This window comes from Fringilla coelebs, assembly GCF_963513975.1.
Source record: "Fringilla coelebs genome assembly, chromosome: 1".
NCBI classification, from domain to species: domain Eukaryota; kingdom Metazoa; phylum Chordata; class Aves; order Passeriformes; family Fringillidae; genus Fringilla; species Fringilla coelebs.
The window spans coordinates 112,001,945-112,026,060 of NC_140028.1; the positions used below are offsets into that span (position 1 = coordinate 112,001,945).

Here is a 24,116-nt window from a genome sequence, read left to right on the forward strand (position 1 = left end):
TCCCAGATCAAGCAGTTTTGTCTCTTATTTGCCATATTGTTTTTAATATTTTATAAGTCTCTAACTTTTAGTTAGCGGGTTTTTTTTCTTCCTGTCCACCTGAAACATCACATGGAAGGGATAAGGGTTGAGCTGCGCAAAACTATCCTCCACCTAATGATAGTTGATGTAAAATGCTCTTGTGCATCCCCTAGTGAAGAACTTTTTGGTGTAAGTTGTGTTATGATTTTGAGGTAATTTTTAGGGTTTTTCCTTAAAGCAGAACAGAACCACTGTGGTGTGAAATGGGCCAGAGGTACACTCTTCAGACCTGTGATGTGAACTTGGTCTCTGTCCAGGCTGCCATAAATGGGACCCTGCTTTCTTCATTTAAGGTTTAATAATTTTGAAATTATTTTCGAGAAATACTGACATTAATTAGTTTGAATCTCATAGTAAATTCAGTTATAATAAACTTGGTGCCAAAGTAGAATAAAAGTGTGAATCACTTTCATGGGTGAACTACTATTCCAGTTCCACTAATTGTCATTTTGGGGTCAGATTTCCCCCTCTGAGCTGACAAAGAGTGACTGCCATATTCTTCCCCTGACAGCTAAATACAAATAAGTAGCAGGCTGGTTTTTTGTGGGGTCTGAAAGGGAAGGAATAATTTTCTTTGGATCTAAGAGTTCTATTAAGAATTATTTTAAAAATTGTTCTGTAGCTAGATCTTCAATATAGTCCTCTTCATGTGATTTTTATGCCTTAAAATGCCATGCCAGCTGATTCTTCCCATCCTGTGGATCTGGTATCTGTGCTGTCTCTCTGCTTTCCTGTCCCTAACTTTCCCTTGCCTGTGACCATGAGGAGCTGTACGCCTGCTCCAAATGGAAGTGTCTTTTTAATGGGATTGAAGTTTGAGCTCTGTAGGATTGAGCCTTTAGCTCTGATTATCTAACTGCTAAAGCAGGTTTTAATTGTGATAGTGATTGCAAGGGCAGTCAAGTCCAGGTTATTAAAGATGTTTTGGTCCCCTGGATGATCTGAACCTTGGTGTTTTCAACTGTAGCAGGGAACTGTTCTATTTGGGAGAGTTACTGAATTGTTTAATGTTGTAAGTTGATGTATTTTTTTCCTCATTTCTTCAGGTGATAGTTTCTTTCAAGCTGCAATTTTTTTTTTATCTGTATGTAAGTATATATCCTAACATGACTTTAGAGCTATTACAGAATGTATTAGAGATGCTACGAAATAATTTTTAAAATGCTCATGCAATTTTAGACACTCAGCTGGATAAAAGAAGTTATTTCTAATTCAGATATTACCTTTATTTATCTGTGTCTCAGCAGATGTGCCCAGGTCTGGGGATTGTTTCCTGGTATAATTTGTTTCTAGTGTTTCCTAATTCCTTTTTGTACTTGACAGGAATGTGTATAATTGATGTTGGGAGATGAGCTTAGCCATGAACATACAGTGCTAGCCACAAGTGCAGTAATGGAAGAACAACAGATCAGGAGGGGAAAGTAATGTCTGCAGTATTACAGATGGTTCCTTTTCACTGTTTAGTACAGACATTACAGGGCTTCTCAGTGTGCTCTGCTTTTTGTCCTCTGCATGATTAAGTACTTTTCAGGCTGAAGAGCACAGTGAATGGCCTGTAATAATTTAGCTAAATTAATCTCTAGGCAAAGATGGTACCAGTTAATCCATTCACTATGCAGACCATCTAAAAAATGAAATCTGAGGTAATCAATTGAAGGTATATTTAAGGATAATCAAGGGAATGTATATTTAAGGATTAAATGTACAATTAGACTAAAAGTAGAATTAAATGACCCTAAGCCTGCTACAGCAGCACTGACAATGACTAAGATAATCTAGTCAATTTTGAGGGTTTTTGTTTGTTTGTTTGTTTGTTTTTTGGGGTTTTTTTTTGGGTTTTTTTGCTAGCTTTCTGTAATAGCTACTGTGTCAGCAGGCAGTCCTCCAGTAAAACTGTTTATGCAAATAATTAATACAAATTTTATCACCAGCCAAACCCACTGCATATTATTGAATCACTTCCACCTCCAAAACACGTGTTCCAGCTGCTATCTATATAATTGAGAGCAATACTCTGTGTAAAAAAACCCCTTATTCCAAATCTGCTTCTAATTGCAATAAACATGAGGTTCTGATTCATGTGGCATTCCATAATTACTAGTGAAAAGTCAGTGAAATCTAATTATTGGAGTATAAAGAACTTGGGTTTCCTTGCAGTAAGGCTTAAAAATTACCTTTAAGTGGATCAGTTGCATACTCTATTCAGTATAAAACCTGTGCCTCTTGCTAAAGCAACTCTGAAGTCAATGTTAATTTTATTTCAGGATTGTGTGCTGATTTGTTATGTGTCAGTTAATTTGCTTTGTGCTATCAGTTTTATTTCTTAGTATGTGTGTGTATGTAGGCCTGGTGATACTGCCCATTAGAAATCTTACCCATCTCATTAAGACTGTCAATTCCTTAATTAGACCTTACTAAGCTGAACTCAACTCTCTTACAGGGAGAGTTTGTCTCAGGTTGGCATTGCTGTATCTTGCTTAGTGAATCATCCAGACTGGCTTCAGCTGTTTTGTCTGGTCTTCCTAGAAACCTGGGGTTTTCAGCTTGTGGTGATGAACTGTAGTGGTTCTTTATTTGAAAAGCCCAGAATGTGGAAATAAATCTCAGCAGTGATAACAGAATTGAATTCTAAAATTTGTCCCAGAGGAGGTGTGGGAAGGAGCAGGTGAAAAAGACAGAACTCTTCTACATTAATAGAGAGTTTTCATTTTGAGATGGACCAAGCAATTGATTCATCAGACTGAGAACAGTTCTTAGAAACTTTTCAAGCAGAGTTCCACTGGCCTCAAGAAATTAGGCATATAAAAGAAGACAATCTTCTAGGCCTAATTTGTTTCACATACACATTGAATGTCCTCCTGCTAAGATTTATAATGATTCAGTTTTCTTTCAAAAGAATTTAGGGTTTTTGTTTGGGTTTTTTGAGTCGTATGTGTTTATCAACAATGTGAATATGTATGGGGGATGAGCAATGAAATTGCAGGAAGAGTCAGAGTGGTTTAATAAATGTGTTGTCTTGGGGCAAGACTGTTAATACTGCTTGGATTAACATGTCTTTACCATTTCTGTCCTTTTACAAATATGCTGACATGTGATACTGCGCCCAAGAAATAGCACTGTGAGAACTGGATTTACATATAGATTGGTATTGCAGGACCAGATGATTGTAAAGGTTAAATTTGTAGTTGTCCATCTTTTTGTGCCCTCTTTGCGTATGTGCGGGGTGTATTATTGACTAATGTGGCAGTATTTTTTTGCAGTAAATTTGCTTAGCCAGCATACAAAGAGACATAAAAGAGAATTACAGCTGGCTAAATGACTTCAGCTCTGTTACTTCCTAACTTTTCAGTTACTGGGCATTGCATGCAGAATCATAATGGAATTACAGAATACTCTGACATGAAAGGGACCTCCAGAGGTCCTGCAGCTCAGCACTGTGAGAGCAGCGCTAATCAGGTCAGCTTGTCCAGTCCTGAACACCTCCCACAGTGGGGGGTCCCACAGCCTCTCTGCAGAAAATCTTGCAATTCTCTAGGGATTTTGTCAATGGGAACAAGGAGTTGTTTGATTAGGAAAAAGGCATCATACTCAATGTGCTGTACTGTCTGGTGAGCAGCTAAAAGGGACCTACCTGCTGAGGCCCTTACCAGAAGGTGTTTGTCCTCCCCTTCTTCATGGGAATAGGAGGCCTGAAGAACCTACTACTTCAGGTAGTACTTCTCCCCAAGGATCTCATTCTAGAGAGGATGCCTTGTAGTACAGGGAAGTGTCTGAAGTGTAGCTTTCTGCCAGCCTTTTCCCCCATACTACTCTCCTGCAGCTCAGTGCAGTCTTTTGTCTTCAGCTCCCCAAAAGTTATAACCATGCAACTTTCAGACCCCTTGCAGTGTCTGAAGTGCTGCCTGGCAGTGGCTGGAATCTGTCCTGCTGCACTCTGTGGTTTGTAAACTTGTACACCTACTTTGGATAGTGTCAGATACTCTACTTTTTGCCATTGGCTTCTAAAAATTTTAATTTGCAAAATAAAATTGCATATGTTTGATGGAATTATTCTTCACTAGTATCTGCATTGCATTAGGTATAGGTTTTGTTAAAATTGTTTATGATGTGATACTGTCTATCATATGGTTCTGATTTATGCCAATCTTCAAGGTTTTTTTGCTTTAATTTAGGACAAGTCCATGGGGCTTTTATCTTCATGCATTTTGTTTCATAGTCTCATGTTACTATTTCTATCTGATGATACCAGTGATGAAATATATTTATTCCCAGTTCTTACTGAATTTATGCAATATTGCGAAGTCCTCTTGTAGTTTAGGATTCAGGTTAAACAGTTCTGTATTTCAGTAGCCCTCATTTCGTGAAAGGTGCTCACAAGCATGTGTGGACTTGTACTGAAACTTCATCTTTCCCTGTGGAGTCTGTGCTTGGGAATAAGCTGCTTTTCAGCCTGTTTTCAGAACTGACTACCTTTGGTTTATGAAAATCGATTTTTGCGAGAGGAATTGTCTTATGAAGCAAATATGAACATGTGGGGGAAAAGTTGTACAATAAACATTATTTGGTGCATAACAGGATTACAGTACTGTAGGTAACCCAAATGACGAATTCTGTTTAACAGGATGTTTAGTCACTGATAGATTCTTTATTTTTAAACATAATCACTTTCAGAGTTAGCTTTGAGTATTTTTTCTTAATGATTGTGCAGGCTATACTGCAACATAAACATAGATGTTCTTTGTTTCATGTTACATGCACTTGCTCCTATTCTTTAAGCAAGAAACCAGTCCTTTTTCTTCTGAAATCGCTTATTGTCTGGTCCTCATCACTGCTACATTGTGTTCAGCCCTAAATATAGTCAGGGGTCATAGTAAAACACATTTGCAGTGTGGGAAAAGGAAGCTTTCTGAGCTTGTTCTTTAATGATGGAAAGACTTCTGTTCCCAGAGATACTCCTGCAAAACATTAACAAAAAGGCATTAGTACAGTTCTCTAAGTGGGTAGTGTCTGGATAATGTGCTTGTCTCCAGATGCCTGGCAGATTGTTTTTGTTGAGAAGGAAAAAGATTGCAGACCTATTTGTCACCTAAGGTAGAGGTTTTGTGATAGTTTTCTTTGCTTGCATTGTCTGTGTGTCAGCCTGTCTGTGCAGTGTTAGTGTCAAGATTCATTTCTGCTTTGCTTGTTTGCTTTGCAGTGAGGGGATATCTCCTGAAGAAGGATAGGTTTTTCTGGGTTCGGTAGATGTCTCTGCTATTACATGTTGTATCCAATTAATCTTGTGTGATAGACAGATTGCCACACTTTGATCCTTGCACTTGTCCCTAGCTGAGAGATTTTCTGAACATCAAGTGTGTTTAGCATATTCAATGTAAAACAACCCCAAGCAACTAACCACAAAATGTATACAAATTATCCATACACACAAAAAAGAGATGTTTTAATCATTGATGGCCCTAGTTTGAAGAATTTTATTTTCTCTGGAGACCTGAAATACCAAACACAAATAACAAATTTGGCAAGAAATTAATTTCTGGGCACTCTGTAGACATTCTTTCCCGATGTAAGCTTTTTCTACCAAATAAAACCTGGTTTGACCTATTAGTGCTGAATGATGTATCCACAGTTACATAAATGCTTTGGCCCCATGCTGTCAGAACAGAGATTCAGATACAGTAGTTACTTACCTATTCAGATAGATATGCCTGGATTATTTTTCTTGGCATACATAGTTTAAGGTAACTAGAAAATCTGCCTCTTATGCCATTTTCCCTTTGTTATATGAAGGAGAAAGTAGCTGTCTTGCTGATTGGTTCTCTATGTAGATAACAAAAAGAGAGTAGTATTTTTGCTTGCTGTGGTGGTGTTGTGTGTAAGTTATAGTGTATTCACTTTTTCATTGTAAAATCCTTCTCATTTGATTCTCATCCTCTATTGCTTGCTTCAGTTTTAATTTTGGTTCATCATTGTTAGAGCTAAGCTCTAATAGCAGAATGCTAGAAGTGTGACTATGGGTGTGTAATTTGGGGTTTGAAGGGGGTGGGCTCTCCCTTGAGGTGGTAGATTTTTTCTGCATTAGAGGAAACAGTTTCTGTGAAATACTCTGAATAATTTTAAAAAATGCAGCTGAACTGAACCTGCCTACTTTGCTACCTTTAAGAAACCTTTTTCAGGATGAAATGAAGGAGTACACAGGTAATAAGTTTTGCTCTCAAATGTTGCTAACACCATTTAAGATCTGCTTTGCTTCTGGGCTCCTTATATGGCTTTGAAAACATCAAATCTGAACACTGGACAGCCTTAAGTCTCTTTGAATGTCACTGTAACTTTGGTGTCCAGGTGCCAACGTTACAGTGGGCATATGGGATGTCAGTGTGTTTGAGGATTTATCTTTGATCTGCTCATTCTTTGCAATGATCAGTCACAGATGCCACCAGAAGCAAAGCATAAATAAGACTACAGTAAGATGGAGGGAGGCCAGGGCTCAAGCGATGACCTGACTTCACCACCACTTTTATAGCTCCATTTTTCACCTTCCTCTGCTTACATTGTGTGGCGGTAAACATTGAGAATAGTATTTTCAAAATTATTTTTAATTTAAACTGCTCTTGAAGAGTAAAAAATTTTATGTAAAGAGATCAGGAATTTGTTGGATATTAAAAAGTTTTACTGCCTTATAGTTAAGATTAGGCTTGATAATCTGTAAATGACAATGCATTTGGAAGTTAGAGAAAAAGTGAGCGGATGAGAATGATTCCAGGAATCAGTCTTCACAGTGGGCAGTAAATGTGTTTCAGACTTTGTTTTGTTTCAAGATTTATCTATTAAATTCAGTTTTCTATATGGGAATGATTCCTCCTTTCAAAACCCACAGTGGGTTTGTGTGGCAAGATTGTCATAGTGGGGGGGGCCAAAGGGGTGGTTTCTGTGAGAAGCTGGAAGCTTCCTCTGTGATTGACAGAGCCAATGCCAGCTGGCTCCAGGAATGACCTGCTGCTAGCTGAGGCTGAGCCCATCAGTGATGGTTGTAGTGCCTCTGGGATAACTGACTTATGAAGGGAGAAAAAAGGGCAGAGAAGCAGCAGAGAGAGAAGAGAGAATGTGAGAGAAGCAGCTGCAGAGTGAAGAAGGAGGGGAGGGACATGAAATGGTCCAGCTGTCAGAGCAGACATTCTTCTGCAGCCTGTGGCGTGGAACGTGGTGGTCAGGCTCTCCCTCTGCAGCCCATGGGGGACCACACTGAGGCAGATACCTGCCCACAGCCCCTGGAGGACCCTGTGCTGGCTGGGGCAGGGACCCTGTGGAAGCTTATGCTGGAGTAGATTCCTTCTAGGACCTGGATTTATGGATCTGTGCAGAGAGAAGCCAAATCCTACCAGAGCAGGTTTTCTGGTAGGATTTGTGGCCCTGTGGGGGACCCATGCTGGAGCAGGCTGTGCCTGAAGGACTGTACCTTGTGGGAGGAACCCTTGGACATGCAGTTTGTGAAGAACTGCAGCCCATGGGGAGGACTCACATTGGAGAAGTTTGTGGCTGACTGTCCCCTTTGGGAGGGAGTCTGTGCTGGAGCAGGGGAAGAGTCTGGATCACTGTTCCCCTCAGGCAAGGTGTGAAGTACTGACTGCAGCTCCCATTTCCTGTCCCCCTGCACCACTGTAGGGAGGTTGGTGGGAAGTAGTAAAGTTAAACCAAACCTAGGAAGAAGTGGTGGGAGGATGGTGTTGAAAATTTGTTTTAATTTCTCATTACCCTACTCTTACTTGATTGGTAATAAATTGAACTAATTTCCCCATGTCAAATCTGTGTTAGCCATGAGGTAATGGGTGAGTGATTTCTTCCTGTCCTTAACTCAACCCATGAGCCTTCCTTTGTATTTTCTCTCTCTTGCACATCTGAGAAAGGGAGTGAAAGAGTGCTTTTGGTGGGCATCTGGCTCCTAGCCAGGGACAGCCCACGGCAACCAGTAACATGACAGTATGCTGGTCTGTATATAAAATACTTTAATAAGTTCAACCTACTGCATAAGCTACATTTGATCACTGCTAATGAGGGATGGGTACAGTAAGCTTGCATGGTTTTCTGCCAAGTGCATGCTACAGTAAGTGCAATTAAATGTGTGGTGCCCAGTGGAAGAAGACAAGTGGCACATGCAAGTTAGTGCAGTTATGTCACTTCTGATCCAGTGACAAGCTTTGCAAGAAGCTAACAGCTCATTATATGCTACTACTTTGGGGTGTTCTTACTGTATGTGCTTTACAAAAAGAATTCTAACTTTAGTATTGAAACTGGTGAAAATCTTACGGGGCCCATTTCTCGCATTAGTGTAAATGTGCTAAAGCTCCCTGACCTTACGGAGTTATATTTAATCTTACACCCACGAAAAACCTGCTTGCAAGCGCTTGAATTACACAAAGGCAAGTGTAAATGATGCTTGCAAATCTATGCTGTTACTGAAGGCAATCTGAAAATCAAAATGAGGCCTTTGACTTTTATATGCACTAATAGGGACCAAAGATAATTAGAGGACTAGGTGGAAAATACAGCAATCCTTGTCTGGTTTGAGATTGCTAGTTCTGTTTTCTTCCAATTTACTCCATCTTTCTCTTGATGCTGACATGTTTTGTAAATAGGGTGTTTTTTACAATTTTTTGCATGCTTTTGAACATAGAAGGACTTAAAGAATACTTCCCTTGGAATATTACAAAATGGTATCTTTTTAATCTGGATATTTTAAGTTCCTAAGACTCGTCCTCTTGCTCCTGACTACAGTCCTTTTTATAGTACATAAAAATGTTTTCATGCCTAAATGAAGATTCTTAGAGTGCTTTTTTGTAATTATATGGAGAATATGAGATCCTCAGTGAGTCCCTGATATGTCAGGATATATATGGTCTCTGCTTACTATAGTGGTGGAGAAAAGGCTGAGTGCCTTCTTTACCTTGGCCTTTACTGGTAACAGACTTTGAGATCAGAGGGAAAATCTGGAGTAGATTGACCTTTGGTGGAGGGGGAACAGGTTAGGCAGCACTTAAACTGCACCTATAGAGCTCCAGAGTCTCTTACAGGTTATGGAATTTAGGAGACGTTTGTGTAGACTAGAGGAAAGTGAATGTCATACCATTTTTTTTAAAAAGGGCAAGAAGGAACTCTCGGTTTTCTGGTAACATCTGGGGACCTGCATGTTTGTCAGCCTTTCCTCAGACCTTGAGAAGGTGGTGGAGCAACTAACCCTGAAAGGTATCTCCGAGCACATAATGGACAAGGAGGCAATTAGAAGCAGTCTTAATGGACTTACAAAGGGAAAATCATGCTTAACCAGCATGATACACCTCACAATGATAGTGGCTAGCTTGGTGTCTTATGGGGAGAGCAGCGGATGTTGTTTGCTTTAATATTGGTAAGGTTTTTGACCCTGTCTTCCCTAACATCCTCACAGAACAACTCAGCTCAGAGGTTGTAATCAGTGGTACAGGGTCCAGTTGGAGGCCAGTCACTAGTGGTGTACCTCAGGGGTCCATACTGGGACCGGCACTGTTCCACATCTTCATTAATGACCTGGATGATGATGCAAAGTACACTCCTGAGAAGTTTGTAGGTGGTGAAAAACCTGGGAGGAGTGGCTGATGAGCCAGGGGGTTGTGTGCTGCCATAGAGAGAGATATCTTGGCAGTCTGGACACAGAGGAGTCTCTTAAAGATAAGCTCAGGGAAGTGCCAATTCCTGTTATCTGGAGGATATTTGAGAGCAAAGTCTTGCACCAGTACAGGCTGGAGGCCACCTGATTGGAAAGCAGTTCAGCAGAGATCTTGGGGGACAGCAAGCTGACCATGAACTAACAAAAATGTTTTTGTGCCCAGCAGCTTCTTGGGCTGCATTAGGAAGAGTGTTGCCATCAGGTTGAGATCCTTCCCCTCTACTTGGCAGAGGTGAAGACACATCTGCAGCGTTGTGTGTATTTCTGGGCTCCCCAGTGCAAGAGGGGCATGGACTTACTGGGGTAAGTCCAGCACAGGCCCCAGAGATGAGGAGGGCTCTGGAGCATCCTTCCCATGAGGAGGGTCTGAGGGAGCTGGGACTGTCCAGCCTGGAGAAGAGGAGGCTCAGGGGTATCTTATCAATGTACATAAATACCTCACAGGAGTGAAGAACAGGGAGACAGATTTTTCTCAATAGTGCCCAGTGACAAAGCAAGAGGCAGTGGGTACTTGGAAGTGAATCTGAACACCAGCAAATGCACTTCTGCTGTGGAGAGCATTGAACACTGGCCTGGGTTGCATAGAGAAGTTGTGTAGTCTCCATCCTTGGAGATAATAAAAACTTAGCTGGGCAACTGGTTCTACATGCAGGGTAAGGGACAAGAAGATACCAAGAAGTCTGTTCTAACCTAAATGAGACTCTGATTCTGTGTGTTCCTTTCTTCCCCTCAAAAAACTAACCAAGATGAGACCCAGGTCATTCTTGAATGTATTGTTGGTTTGTGTATGGTTTGTGAAGTGTGTTGGAAAATGAAGCTCTAAGCTGTATATCTGTATTAATTACCTAACAGTTAATTTTCAGCACAGCAGTCAATTTGAAAAGTTGACTTGTGGAAGAAGCTGTAGAAGGACAGAGGCACATTTGCCCTTTCACAGAAGTATAGCTTTTGACTCTGTGATTCTATGCCAGGCTTGTCAGTGTGTTTTTTCTGAAAGCATTTTTTTAAAATGCAGAATGTTTCCTTCAGAAACAATTTCTTACCCTTACAGATTTCATCTGTTAAAAAAGAATCAGCATGTTTTCTGATGGAGACTGCTGACTAGAACATCCATTTTGTGTCCCCACAGATGACCTCTCTAAATTAATCGATCTCAGTTCTAATGAGGTGACCTGTTTAAAATAGCTCTCTGCCGGTGTGTATTTTCATGTCTTTGGCATTTAAACTTTGAAGTGCATCTCTTCCTGGGATTTTTAGAAATTATCTTTTATTTTCTCTTCAGATTTTTCTGAAAAGTGATGGCGCTTCAGCTCAGTATTGGAAACCGATTTTGATTTAAATGATTTTAAATATAAGCCACTTTTTTGTGGTTGTTTGTAACTGGTTCAGTATTGGATTTCTCAGGGTCAGCACCTAAGCCAGGCTGTGCTGTTCATTCCCCAGCTGGGCGGTGCACAGCTCAATAGCTTTTACATTATGCTGTGACCACACAGGGGTGGAGCAGATTGCTGCTTTCCTAGGTCAGTTGTGTAGTTACGTTTTACAGGACGAGGTAAAAAAAAGTCTGTGTTGATAATTCAGAAAAGCTGCCGTTAAAGGATAATCAGTCCACATAATCCTTTGCATTCTTCTGAATGCTTACGCACCAGATACTACTAAACTGCACTCTGTTTTCATGGATAGAAAAAGAATTAAAGAATGATTGAACTTTTGTGACACTTTAAAGATACATTAGCTTTGTATTTTGTGACTGCATGTGTCCACTCAAATGGCGTGGTTGTTAAATGCTTAGGTCTTGGTTTAAGGAAATGTGTTAGTTAAAGAAATATGTGTTAGTTAAAGTTGGTTTTGTGCTCCTAAAAACCTATTTAATAGTTATGTAGAACAGCTGATGAGGAGAGAGGGAAATATAGAAAGTATATTGCTTTCTGAAGATGACTGCTCTTCAGTTCCTGTAGTATAAATTGTAAACTGCTTCCTTAAATTCTTTTCCTTGGAAAGTGAGAAAAGCGCAGTTGTCTGCATGTCATTCACTGAAGGTCACTAGTGTGTTGATGACTGTAATAGCAGAGTGGTGGTTTTTTTGGTGACCTTGCACAAGTCCTTAGAATAGGGAAAGTTAAGGTAATTAAGATTTTAGTCTTTACAGTGTGCTCATTAAACACGACTGATCTTAATGTTACATTGTGCTCATCCTCCCTGATGATCAGAAAGGCTTTCATTTAGAACAATGCAAGTGCTACTCTAGTGGGCACCCCAAGTGTCCATAGGGTGGCTTGCTCTGACTGCGGATGTTTTGCAGGGTAGCAGAGAGGGGTAATTTCACAGAATATTCTGAGTTGTTTGCTATTTTGTTAGTAAAATTTAAGAGGCAAGGAAAGCCTAAAACCTATTTCATCAGGAAAGAAGGATTTTCTGGCCCTGAGTAAATGTGAAATCTTTGGGAGAAAAAGAAAATTCTTAGTCTGTCATGTAGTCTGCAGACTGGTAATGGGTAATTAGTTTGTTTTCTGATGCTGTTAGCAACTTAAGGCTATGCAGCTGTTACGTGTTCATGTAAAAGGATGTTACCTGCTAGCATGTTCTTTTTCTGTCCTCTTTCTGTCTCCCACTTGTGCACACTCACACAAATTTGTGCCCCTTCCCCTCCCTCCTGGAGAGCCGCCGATCAGGATATCCTCTGGGAACAGCAGCACCATTTCCCAGTTGGAGCTGTGTGCATTTAAGCTCACTGATCTAATGCCATGTGACTGGAAACGCAAGGAGCAGATTGCCATCCGGTGCACACTCTCCAACCCCTCCGATAGCAAAAAAAAAAACAAAAAAAAAGAAAGAAAAAGAAAAAAAAAGAAAAAGAAAAAAAAAACCGAGGGGGTGGGAGTGAGGAGGGGAGGTTCCCTTGCTTTTTTTGTAGCGCTGTTAATTCCTGCTGGAGCTTGTTTGCCGCAAGCTCGGTTTATGGCAGTAACAGAAGCGGCAGAGCCTATTCGGTAGCTCAGTGCTCTCAATGAGGTCAAGCTGGATCAAAGGGAAGCCTCCTGTGGAAGCGTCTCCTGTAAGTTCTGATACTGCCTTTTCCCTGCTACCTCCAAATAAATCATAGCCTGTATGACTCTGCCCGGCTTCAGTGCTTTATCCCTCCCCGACTGATAATTTTGTGTGAGGTTGTCAGGTTTTATGTTAATTGAACTTGTCAGTGAGGCGTCAGTTGGGTAATAATGCTGTGCATTTTGGGAGAAAAGGGCTTATCTTCTCTCCTTTTATTTTCCAAGGGAGTGGGAAGAAGAAAGTGTGGTTTTGTCCTTTTGAAAAGCTCCAAGCTGTTGAGGTTACAGCTCACCAGATTCTGTTTTATGTAATCTACATATTCTACTTTCTAAATAAAGCAACTGTAAAGTGTATTACAGATGTCATTGGGCTTCACCAAAGAGCTTTTATTTTAGGAATAGCTACCTAAACATTTAAGTAATTAAAAAAAAAAAAAAGGGAAAGTACTTTATTCAAATCTTGGAAACCTCCGTAGTAACTTAATTTCAAAGAAACTCTCCTTACACAAGCTGCAGTTCACCTCAGGGGTCTCTAATGTGATCATTCAGAAATATTCCTTTGAAACCTAATTCTGGATATTAGCTGGTTTTAGTGAAACTTTTCAGTTGCGTAGGCTTCCACACTAAGATGAAAAATTTCTTGTTTTATGTAATGAGCTAGCTGTTCCTGCAGAAATGCAGTTTAGCATGAAAGAATGCTAACTTTTACAGGGAGTGTTGTCTCATTTACAGCATGGAATCTTTGGGCAGTAATGACATGCTGGGCTGTAATTTTTCATCTACATAACCCAGTTTTTTTTCCCCTTGAAGTACAAAAAGCTTACTTGAATACATATCTGGAAGGCTTGCAGAGTGGTTTCAATGGCTTGAACAAAGTAACTACCACCTGTTTGGATTATTGTTTGTTATACTTTGTAAACCCTGAGGAAAAATAAAATATCACAAGTCATTATCCCTTTTGCTGTAAAGTTCCTCTTGAAGGGACTGGCATGGTGCCTGTCTATTGATATTCAGCTTGTATTTTTGGAAACTCAGCAGCACAGGTGTTGTGCTGTAAGGTGATGAAGTGTTGCAATAGTTATAAAGAGTTATGGCACTGCTCTACTTCCCAAAATCTAACATATTTGGATTTTTTTCAGAGGTGTGTTCTTTAATTATAGTTATCTTTTTACCTTCTTTAGTTAATATATTGACTTTCTTAAATATCTAACTTTGAAATTGGATAGAGAAAGGAAAAAACCTATGAAATCGGGTCATGCAGCATCTATGTATGACATGAGTGTTTGCTGGGGAGATTTATGAAACAAACTTGAAGACTTATTTTCAACTGCATATTTCTATTTAATGAAAAGATGACTTATTACTTAAATATGCTATGAGTTTTAACTGACATGACTGCAGTATAAATATGAGAAGAGAATGTGTAAGTTAGCATCTCGTACTTAGTACTCTCATTCTGAGGAAAGGATCAAAATGCTTTATGAACCCATGACTGGATTTTTTATTTATTTTGACTTTGTATCTTTTCTTGGCTTTAACAGAGGCTGTCTTCAGTTCCATCTAGACAGCTCCATTTTCAAACGTATACAGTGGGGGGAAAATACCCATTCTCTGTCTTTTTGTCCAGATGGTGACGTTTCTTTTCATTTCAGCATTCAGCTTCTGCGTTGATCCTAGTTGAAGATGAAATGACAGATACTGAAGATAATGAAGAGGAGGATTTAGGAGTCATGGATGATCAACGCAGTGTAATTCTCCATCTCATCTCTCAGCTCAAACTTGGCATGGACCTTACCAGGGTATGAACACTGTACCTCTTTTATATTTGTTCACTATTGGTTTTTCTTCTCATCCTTCTGTGTGTTCGTGTGCACAGCCAGTTATTGTGAGTGTGTTTTTCCCCTGTGGACACTGAAGTTTTCCTCTTTATAAAAATGTGGTCCCAGAGAGCTGTAGAGTGCTGTCTCTTGCTAGGCAGGCTTTCACATGAAGTGGCCACATCAGATATTCTAGAGGTGGAGGGGGAGAGAAGGTAAAAAAGAAGAAGAAAAAAAATCCTTCAGAACTCTTGCTTATTTTTTTGCAAGTCTTTCAGACTTCAGAGTAACCATATGTTGTGTATGTAACCCACAAGTATGTCAGGGTGCACCAGGGGTTTGAGGAACAAAAATGGCAATTGTATGGATGAAGGATATATGTGTTCACATAACTGCTTTGTGGATTGGATTCCATTTAATTGCAAGTCAGCTTTGAAAAAACCCATGATGCTAGAGAAATTACAGTCTTCAGTGTATCAGTTCTTGTCAGTGTTGAGCAGCTCACCAGTTTAACCTTCTGTACGTCCTTCTGGTCGTAGAACCAGTATTGTCACAATCTTGTCCATACTGATATGAGCAAAGAAATTACAGTGTCTGAGAAATTTTCCCTTCAGTCCTTGGAGTTTGGGAAACAAGGTAGATGTTAAGGAAGCAATGAGTGTTTCTTTTTGAATACCCTGATATTCCAGTGAAACCTTCTCATGGGGCTTAATAAATAATCAAGGAGATTTTTGTAAATATATGGAATATCCTTTCCTTGCACAAGGGTTTTCTACTTAAAAATCCCCCAAATAAAACTCCTGTTGTCCACTTTTCACAAATAAGAGCTCATTCTGACAGTCTCCACAAGTAATACAAAGTTTGGAAGGACCAGAGAATTTTTCTGGCACATGAAGTAGTTTTGCAGGAAGTTATTTTCATGGGAATTTTGATATTCTGAAGAGTTCATCTGCTTTTCATTTTTTAACATTTTAATCAAAAACTAGAAATTTTATATAAAATAAAGCTTTCTCAATATAGTTTTTCCTGCTCCCTCTGGAACAATTGTTAGTGTTTTAAAATAATTACAATATTAAGACTGAGCAATCCTATGTTCTGTTGCTGAGTAGCTGCACAGAAATGAATGTTTTATTCTAAATAAAATGAAAATTTCATAATTTCATTTTGAATAATTTATACCTTTCACTTTTTAGTATGTCTGGGGTTATATACAGTTCATTTTTAGTTTTGTTTTTCTTATATTCTCACTTTTTCTTAGCTCTTCCTCTTTCTGTGTTGTTTTTCCAAGGCTGTCTTGAGTCTGTAATGTTCAAACTAGGCTAAGATTTCTTATCCGTGGTTCTTCTGTCTTCAAAACATTTTGTCTTTGGTAAAAGACAAGATTTTTCTTTCCTGATTTTCACTGTCATCTTCTTGTCATGGCAGAGTAGGCAAAACCCAAAGACACATAGTTAAAGTAAGAGAAATTCCTGTAAATAAGAGTAGACACTGATAAGAAAAATATGAAGGTAAATACATATATGTAACCTGTTTCTTACGTAGTGTTCTTAGAGCACAGTTTTTAAAGATAATGCTAAATGTTGAAATGAGAAGAGGAACAGGCATATGGCAGAGTTAGATCTGTTTGTAGTCTGTGTGATGCATGAATACACATATGATAAGTATTAATGAGACATGCCACATGTGCACATCACTTTTCTGCCCATTTTGAGGATTAAAAAAAATACAGGACAGCTGGCTGCTTTTTTTATCAACTTTGCTTACTGACATGAGGCCCTTAGGGCTGCTGACATGTGACAGTAAAGCTGGGTTTGTTGGCTGCACTTCTTCCCATTTTTCATTATCCTTCTAAAAGCCAGATTTCAGAGCACCTTGATGCTCATCACCTTCTGGTAGAAGTGGTTGTGGCACAGTAGTTGCTAATATCAGAGGATGTTTTTACATGTTTCCATTTTCCTGTGCTATCTTCCCTAGGGCTGTGTCTTTGGTTCATTCTGAGAGCTGTGGATTGCTGCATGATACTCATATGAACAAACAGCTTGTTCTGAGCACTGGGTGGTTTGAGGTTCTGGATGCATGGGCATTACCTTCACATTCCATATCACAGGAAACAGCATCTTACCCTTATGTTAGCCATGGCCTTGCCTGTGCTGACAGCAGTTTCCCACAGTGAAGATAGCCACATTTAATGTTGTGGAGGTGCTTCACTTCTGGAATGTGTCATACTGCTTTGCCTTTTAGTGAGGCGTTAAGGAGAAAAAACTGCTGTGAAGGAGAACACCTGCAGTGAAGGATCAAATCTGTGTGGGGATTTGCTAAAATGAGCTAAACTTCATGGTGGCCTAGTAGACTTCAACAGCTGCTGGAGAGAGTTGGTGGGGAGCAGTTCACAGCAGCAGAATGTGGTACACAACTGGTGCTTCAGACTGGGATGGGAAGCACCAGTTGTGTACCACATTCTGGTACACAACTGGTGTACCAGAATGTGGTACAGCCTCGTTTAAAACTAGAATTTCTAGGGAAAAAACCAAGTTTCTAAATTGTTCTTCAGACTTTTAAAAAATGAAAAATAGTGCCAAAACCCATTGACAGTCTTTGTTGGCAAATGGCATCTAATGGATTGCAGTTAATGCTAACAGCTTGTACAGATGGGTGATCACTCTCCTGCATTCCCTTACCTTCCTTTACACAGTTAATATGTGCTAAAAGTAAAGGGTTGCCATTCTTTGTAAAAGAGCTGCCAGTAATTCTGCGGAATGTCTACCTGTTGTAAATTAACATTGTGGTGTGTTCACGATGTCATAAATTTTTACTTTGCTTGCCAATATTCTTTTACCTTGCAATTTTAAAATGTAAGTGGTGTGCAAATAGCTCCTTTTATTCCAGCAATGACACAGATGACAGTGAAAGAAACCTTTTACACCTCTAAGAGAAGGATATCTCAGCATGAGGTACCTTGGCTGGATTTCTGAAAAAATTAGGGAATGATGCTGACACCCATGTTTTTCCTCTCAGTAAATAATAGTGGGGATAAATATCTCTATTTTTAAGACATTGTGCTCATTTTTCTCAGTTGCATTCAGATCTAATTAAGTGAATTCAAACCTAGGAGGTTATAATCAAGTTTTCAACCGGTATTGTCTTTTTAACCTCAGTGAAAATGGAAGAATGCCTCTTAAACTGCTTTCTTTTCATCTGAAACCTGAGAGAGAGTAAGAATAGATTGTTCTAACATTTTAGAATGCAGTGAGGTGATTTTTTTGCTTCAGACTTCAGCAACTTGGTATTTATTCTAGAGTGTTTCTTTTGTCCAAATGGTTGTCATGCTGGCATTTTCTCAGAGGACAAAATTAGTCAGTTTTGATTTCTTATGCAATTAAAAATAAATAAATTCATAGTCCTGTCCAAAGCCAGTATAAAGAACATAGGTCCTAAGTGTATTTTTCTGGACACTTCATTCTGTCTAGCTGCAGAAGAGTTGAAAACCTCATTCCTTTAAAAGCTGGAGTGCTAGCACAAGTGTACAAGTGCTAGCCCAGTTTATTTCTATTTTTCTTATTTCTGCAGAAATCAAGATAGGGCAAATTAAAAAAAATGATTGTTGTGATTTTTAATTTTTTTTTTTGCTGTATTAGTGTGTGGTGGTGTTGCATATTGAAACTTTGAGGTTTCAATGAGATTATTTAATAAAAGGCAATGTTTTGTAGGCATATTTTGTAATACTGCAGTTCTGTGAGCTCTAAATTCAAATACTTTTATTTCATAGTTCTGCCTGCTTGTGTGGAAACAATTCACTTACTCAGTGGATCCTTTCCTCCTACAATTAAGGATGTCAGTTCCAGCTTAGTTGGGCTTTTAAAGTGAGATCATTTGAGCTGGAGTCGGGCCTTACTCAGATTTTAAATTGATTCTTGAAGCTCAATAGAGTCCAGTGATTCATCGCATCACATTTAGTGGCAGTGCTGGTGTAGCTGTGTTAAGCAAAGCACCCATCTAGGACTTAAGGGAGGAGGTACCAAGACTCTGACCATGACAATGGGATGAAACCACAGCAGTCTTAGTGTTTTACCATAAAATCTGCATCATCTGAAGGATGGTCTTCAGTTTTCTTGTCCTCTGTTTGTGCTAATAAAGGTCACTGTCTTTAGAGAGAGGCTCTTGGACGCAGTGAGATGCAGAGTGCTGTTTATTCGAATGAGTTTGCCCTTTCAAGTCTCTGCAGTGAACTCACAAAGGCACTACTGGTATTTCTCGACAGAAGTTACAGGAGAATTTTTTGTATGTTTTGCTGTCACTTTCCCCTCTGGTAACCTGATCTTTTAGTGTATAATTTATATTAAAATTTGATCCTGAATTAAGGATCTCAACTGCTGAATTGCATTTTCTTAAAGATCATAATGGATAATGAATATCTGGTCAGAATGAGAATGTTGCAAATAAGATGGAATTGTTTAAAGAGCTAAAAAATAAAATAAAAAAATTCTACGGGCTTTCCACTTCGGTTTTCAAAAGCAAAATCCCAAACTTTTAAGGCAATCTCTTCAGCCTGCCACTGTCACACCACCAGGACTGTAGGCTGTCTTTAGCACTCAGTTACCACACATAGTGTAAAATTAAGGTCCTCCATCATTCAGGGCCTCAATAGGTTGGTAGCAGAAATCGTGTGGAGTCCTCAAGGCTTAGAGAGTAGAGTCAGAGAAATATTACAGATGTAACTTTGCTTGATTTATATCTAAACTTGTAAAAATTATTAGCCTATAAAGGACTGTATGTGTGTAAATATAAAGTACAGAAGGAGAGAGCCAATAAGCAGATAAGTTACCAGACACAGCAGTTCTCTCTTTGCAGGGAGGTGCTGTGACTTGCTGTGTAGCTGTAAAGACTCTGTTCGAGCCGCTGTGACTGGAATTCTTGTTCCTGTTTACAAGTTCTCTTTGAGAAGGGCTGAATGATTAATAAAAGTTTGAAAGCCTCTATTTCATTATCCATGGGATCCAAAAGGGCTGATCTGTGCTTCGGTCCCACTTAGAATAGCAAGCTGGACCAGCAGGGGGAAAGCAAATGTGTTTGTGACAGACAGTGGCTCCTTGCCTGCTGTAAATAACCCTTGCTTTTGGGAAAGGGAAAAAGTAAAAATTTAAAGTGAAAATGCAGTGAAAATTTAAAGATGAAAGCAGAAGAATTGCTGTAATAGGGGACAGCTGGTTTGCATCTGGCATCAGTGAGCCACTTGGATTCACATAAGCTAAATTTGTATGTGCCAGAAGTTCCTTTTGATCATGAGAGAGCAACCCTTGAGCTCCCCTGCGACAGACCTGCACAGTGTGGGGAGCATGGGGGTAAAGAAGGGAGAGAAATAAATGATGTCCCTTAGCCCTTGTTTGCCTTGCAGTGCCCTTCAGGATGTTTCACTGGAAACTTCCAACAAAGTGTTATTGTGAAATGAGTGACCTTGGCAACATCTGTGTTGCTAGAGAAGGCCCTTGAGACTGTATCCAAACCACTTGGGGATGGCTCCCTCCAGGGCAGGCTGCCTAGTGCTCAGACCCAGGGTTTTTTCTGGGCCCATGGGAGCCTCTCTTTTCCCATGATATGAATGTAATGGTTTGTGCAGTTTTTGTTTCAGCTTGTCTGAAATAAAGTGAAGCCATGCAAGGGCCCACCACAGTGACATGGTGCCATCTGAAACAGAGGGGGTGTGCCATGGGCTTGGTGGAGATAGGAGATCTTGGGGATGGCAAGGGATTTGGCTTGGGAATTGTGGGGGCGCATGACATATGGTGACACTCTAGGGCAAACGGGGAGTGCTTTCTTGCTTACAGCCTCTTGGGAAGGCTCCTTGGGATGGTTTTATATTAGGAAATAGAGTTGAGATTTGGTATGATTTGGTTGTGGTTGGATTTCCATGGGTTGCTTTCTTAGAGGCTGGAAGGGACCTAATCCATGTAGAGTGGGTAGTCAGTGGCCCAGGAGTGAAATATGGAACAGAGATGTTTGACAGAAGGGATGGATGTACCCCTTGCATTCTCCACCACTTAGAGGTTGGTGATCAGTATGTTCATAAAAAATACTCATCCTCTGGTGGTTTGGGAGGGTGTGCCTCTCCCGTTTTGGAGGGTTATGATTAGTTTGGTTTGTTGATGTTTGGTGTACATTAGTTTATATCAAAGTATGTTTTTGTGTCCTGTAAACAAAGAAAACAATGGCTGTTTGTTAACTGAGAGGAGAGGAAAAGGTGGATTTCCATGTGCGTGGAACAGCCCATCCCTGTTGTGTGAGCTGCTCCTGAAAGTCATAATGAAATAGGAAGCAGCCTGCGTGGGTATCAAGGCCACTGCTTTTTCCTTCACTCATTATTTACACTGCAAAGAAAATTAAATTGTTGTGGCATGGGAGGGAAATATGCTATCCCAAAATTTAGCAGGGTCAGAATTACAGCTGTCCTAACTGTTCCCTCTCCCCCTTTCCCCTCAATAGTGTGATCACAGGGAAATCATATATGCCTTTGTCTGCTTTGCATACAGGTAGTGCTTCCAACATTTATTTTGGAGAAAAGATCCCTGCTGGAGATGTATGCAAATTTCATGGCCCATCCAGACCTGTTTTTGTCAATTGCAGCTGGAGCCACCCCCGAGGAAAGAATTATCTGCTTTGTGGAGTATTATCTAACAGCTTTTCACGAAGGCCGAAAGGGAGCGGTCGCCAAGAAGCCCTATAACCCTATAATTGGTGAAACCTTTCACTGCTCGTGGGATGTGCCTAGAGATAAAGTGAAAGCATTCAGAACTAATGGTGCCTCCACGGTTTCTAAGGACCCAACCAAGGAGCTTGGCCAGGACCAGTCCATGTGCTACAAGCTGAGGTTTGTAGCTGAACAAGTGTCTCATCATCCACCAGTATCTTGCTTTTACTGTGAGTGCAAAGAGAAGAAAATGTGTGTGAACGCTCACGTATGGACCAAAAGCAAGTTCATGGGCATGTCAATAGGTGTTTCTATGGTAGGTGAAGGTAAGAAATGTGCTTTTATTCTGCTTTTTTTGAGCTAATATCTCTGGGTGTCAGCAGAAATCCAAATGTTTTCCTGCTTGCTCTCCCTCTGACCTTTCATTTGAACCTTATGACTGTTTGCTTTTCTGAAGTTTGGAATTAAAACTGTGGGGTTCATATAACCTTTTGCTGTCCAGACAGAATGTGAAATGCACATTACATATATAAATATGTGCTTATATTGATGAGACTCTGTTAATTTATATGGCCGGACTTCAGAAGTAATTAAGTTATAATAGCAAATGACAAATTACGGCATCTTCTGGAGAGTATTTTTGGTCACTTTTAAAGTAATATGGGATTTGGTGTTTGCTGTTGGAACAAAGCAATGAAAAGAAACACGTTTTTGCACAAACCTAACATTTGTTTTTCATAGTTTCTGCAAAGAATCATGATTTCTGTAGTGTTTGCAAAGTTAGTGTATTTTCATTAAGCTTTCTAGAAGGTCACATAGTAGAGGTGTGAATCCTGATTTTCTATATCATATATATGGAGTCTGCATTGTGATAAATCACAATGCCCAACCTGAGTTCAGAAATACAGGGAGTCATAACAAATCCTTAATGGATGATCTGAACCGATGCACACACTTGTACCAGTGTTGTCACTGGCTGTTAATGCATTGAGATAAGTGTGTTTCCAAGCAATTTAATCCCTTTGGCCATTTGAGAGTAAGATGCTATGTATGGATTTTACTGTTTTGTCTTAAATAGTTTTTGGACTGTAGTCTCAGAAGTATGAAGACAACTTGCTTATTTTTGTCACCGTTTTGTTAAATACTATGGTATTAAAGGCAGTAAAAAAGTGGAGTGGGAAATGCAGTGGTTTGCTTTGCTTATTGATAGCAACAAAATAACTATGGTGAAAAAATACAGGTATATTCTGCTATTTCCACTATCTAAAACTAAAGACCAGTGGAAAGGACTACAGTAGCTTCTTCCCTGGTGGCAGTATATTCCCTTTTTTAATAGAAGAGGCATGAAACCTCCTTACTTCTGGTTTTGATATCCTTGTGATAAAGTCTGTGTTAGCACATGTGTTTCTTCCTTCCTGTGACTTAGGTATTTGGCTTTGAATACAGAGTTAAGGAAGTTGGGAAGGGAGTGTCAGAATGGAAATTGGTCTGTCTGTCTGTCTCCTGCCTGTACTACTGCCAGCCTGAGTCACTAGCTTAACATTCTGCATTTTTCTGGTACATGCTCATTTCTAGTACTCTTTTGCTTAGTGAAGGAAACTATTTAATGGAAATAAAATTAAGCACAAAGTCACTTATGATTATGTAGGAGTAGGGAAATTTCTTTCTCTTGCTGCTAGCACACACAGTTCCCTGGGATTGGGGGTGTCTACTGTGGGGATTATTTAAGACTTCAAAGTCCTGATGTGTCCCAGTTTTGAGAGAGAAAAGGTCTAAGAATTAACTGCTTACTCACCCCAAGGATTGTTTAATGTGTGCTTGTGAGAATAAGTTTCCCTATGCTCTTTCTTTTTTTCATGATCCTGGAGGCATCCCAGGAGTGGAGGCGGGCTTTGGGGAACATCTGCAGTAGCAAAGTCTTTTATTCCAAGGTTTGCTGCTGTCTCTGTGATGTGCATGCTGGGAGGAAGTCTGGGTTCACCAGTTTATAGTTACCATTCATCTTTTTGTTCCTGTAATCAGTGCAAGAGCAGGGACATTCACAGTGGCAGCATTTCTGGGAAGTGATGGAGATGCTTCAGTGCAGCCCAAGCATTTCTGTTGCATGTTGAGGGCAGCAATGGGCAGGAGGAAGTTGTACCACTGAGGCTTTTCTGTCGTCTGAGGACAGCAAGCCTAAGCCTGACAGCCTCAGTTTAAAATGTCAGCTTTGCAGTGCAGTTCCTTCACTTGAAACTGCACTTTCTTTAATTTTTTTGTTTTTTTTATTTTAGGTCCAGGGAAGTCTTCCTGATTAAGTTGGTGTGTGGATTTGTCAAGCTGTGCAAAAATTAGAATCAACTGCAGATGCTTCTTTCTTATGTGCTGCATAAGTATAAATTCTGTAGTAGATTGAGGTCAGTGTGAGTACCAGGGAATAGATTGCTGAACCAACAAAAAGGAGCTGTTGGACTAAAAGTGTGGAAAACCTAAGCCTGTATTTACGTGCCTAGTAATTAGGCAGGACCTAATTTTTGTAATGTGGAATATAATTTGAAATTTTTTTCCTTGTGTTTAGGGACATGTTAGAGTTGCAACATTTCATATGGGGTGAATTAGTCTAGCAAAGTTAGTGAGTTAGGCTGTGGAAAGGTGCTGATAATCAGAATGCATATGAAGCTACTCAGGGTGGGTAGAAACTAAAGTTAGCTCCTTGGAGAAACTTTCACACACCAAGGTTGGCTAGTAAGGTTGTAGAATCTTATTTTAATATTTTAAAAGCAGATTAAGTGAGTTTCTGGGGAATGAAGTATCAC

At 39.8% G+C, this 24,116-nt stretch overlaps 1 protein-coding gene across 2 annotated transcripts in view; it reads left to right on the top strand.

The window, feature by feature from the left end:
• Positions 1-24,116, top strand: part of OSBPL10 (oxysterol binding protein like 10) — a 112,430-nt gene that overhangs the window by 75,091 nt on the left and 13,223 nt on the right. Inside the window, exons 7-8 of one of the 2 annotated variants that reach the window (XM_084202709.1) lie at positions 14,475-14,621; positions 21,164-21,647. In XM_084202709.1, the coding sequence (XP_084058835.1) occupies positions 14,475-14,621; positions 21,164-21,647 (631 nt within the window). The remainder of the gene's footprint in view (positions 1-14,474; positions 14,622-21,163; positions 21,648-24,116) is intronic. The other variant, XM_084202710.1, reaches the window with a different exon arrangement.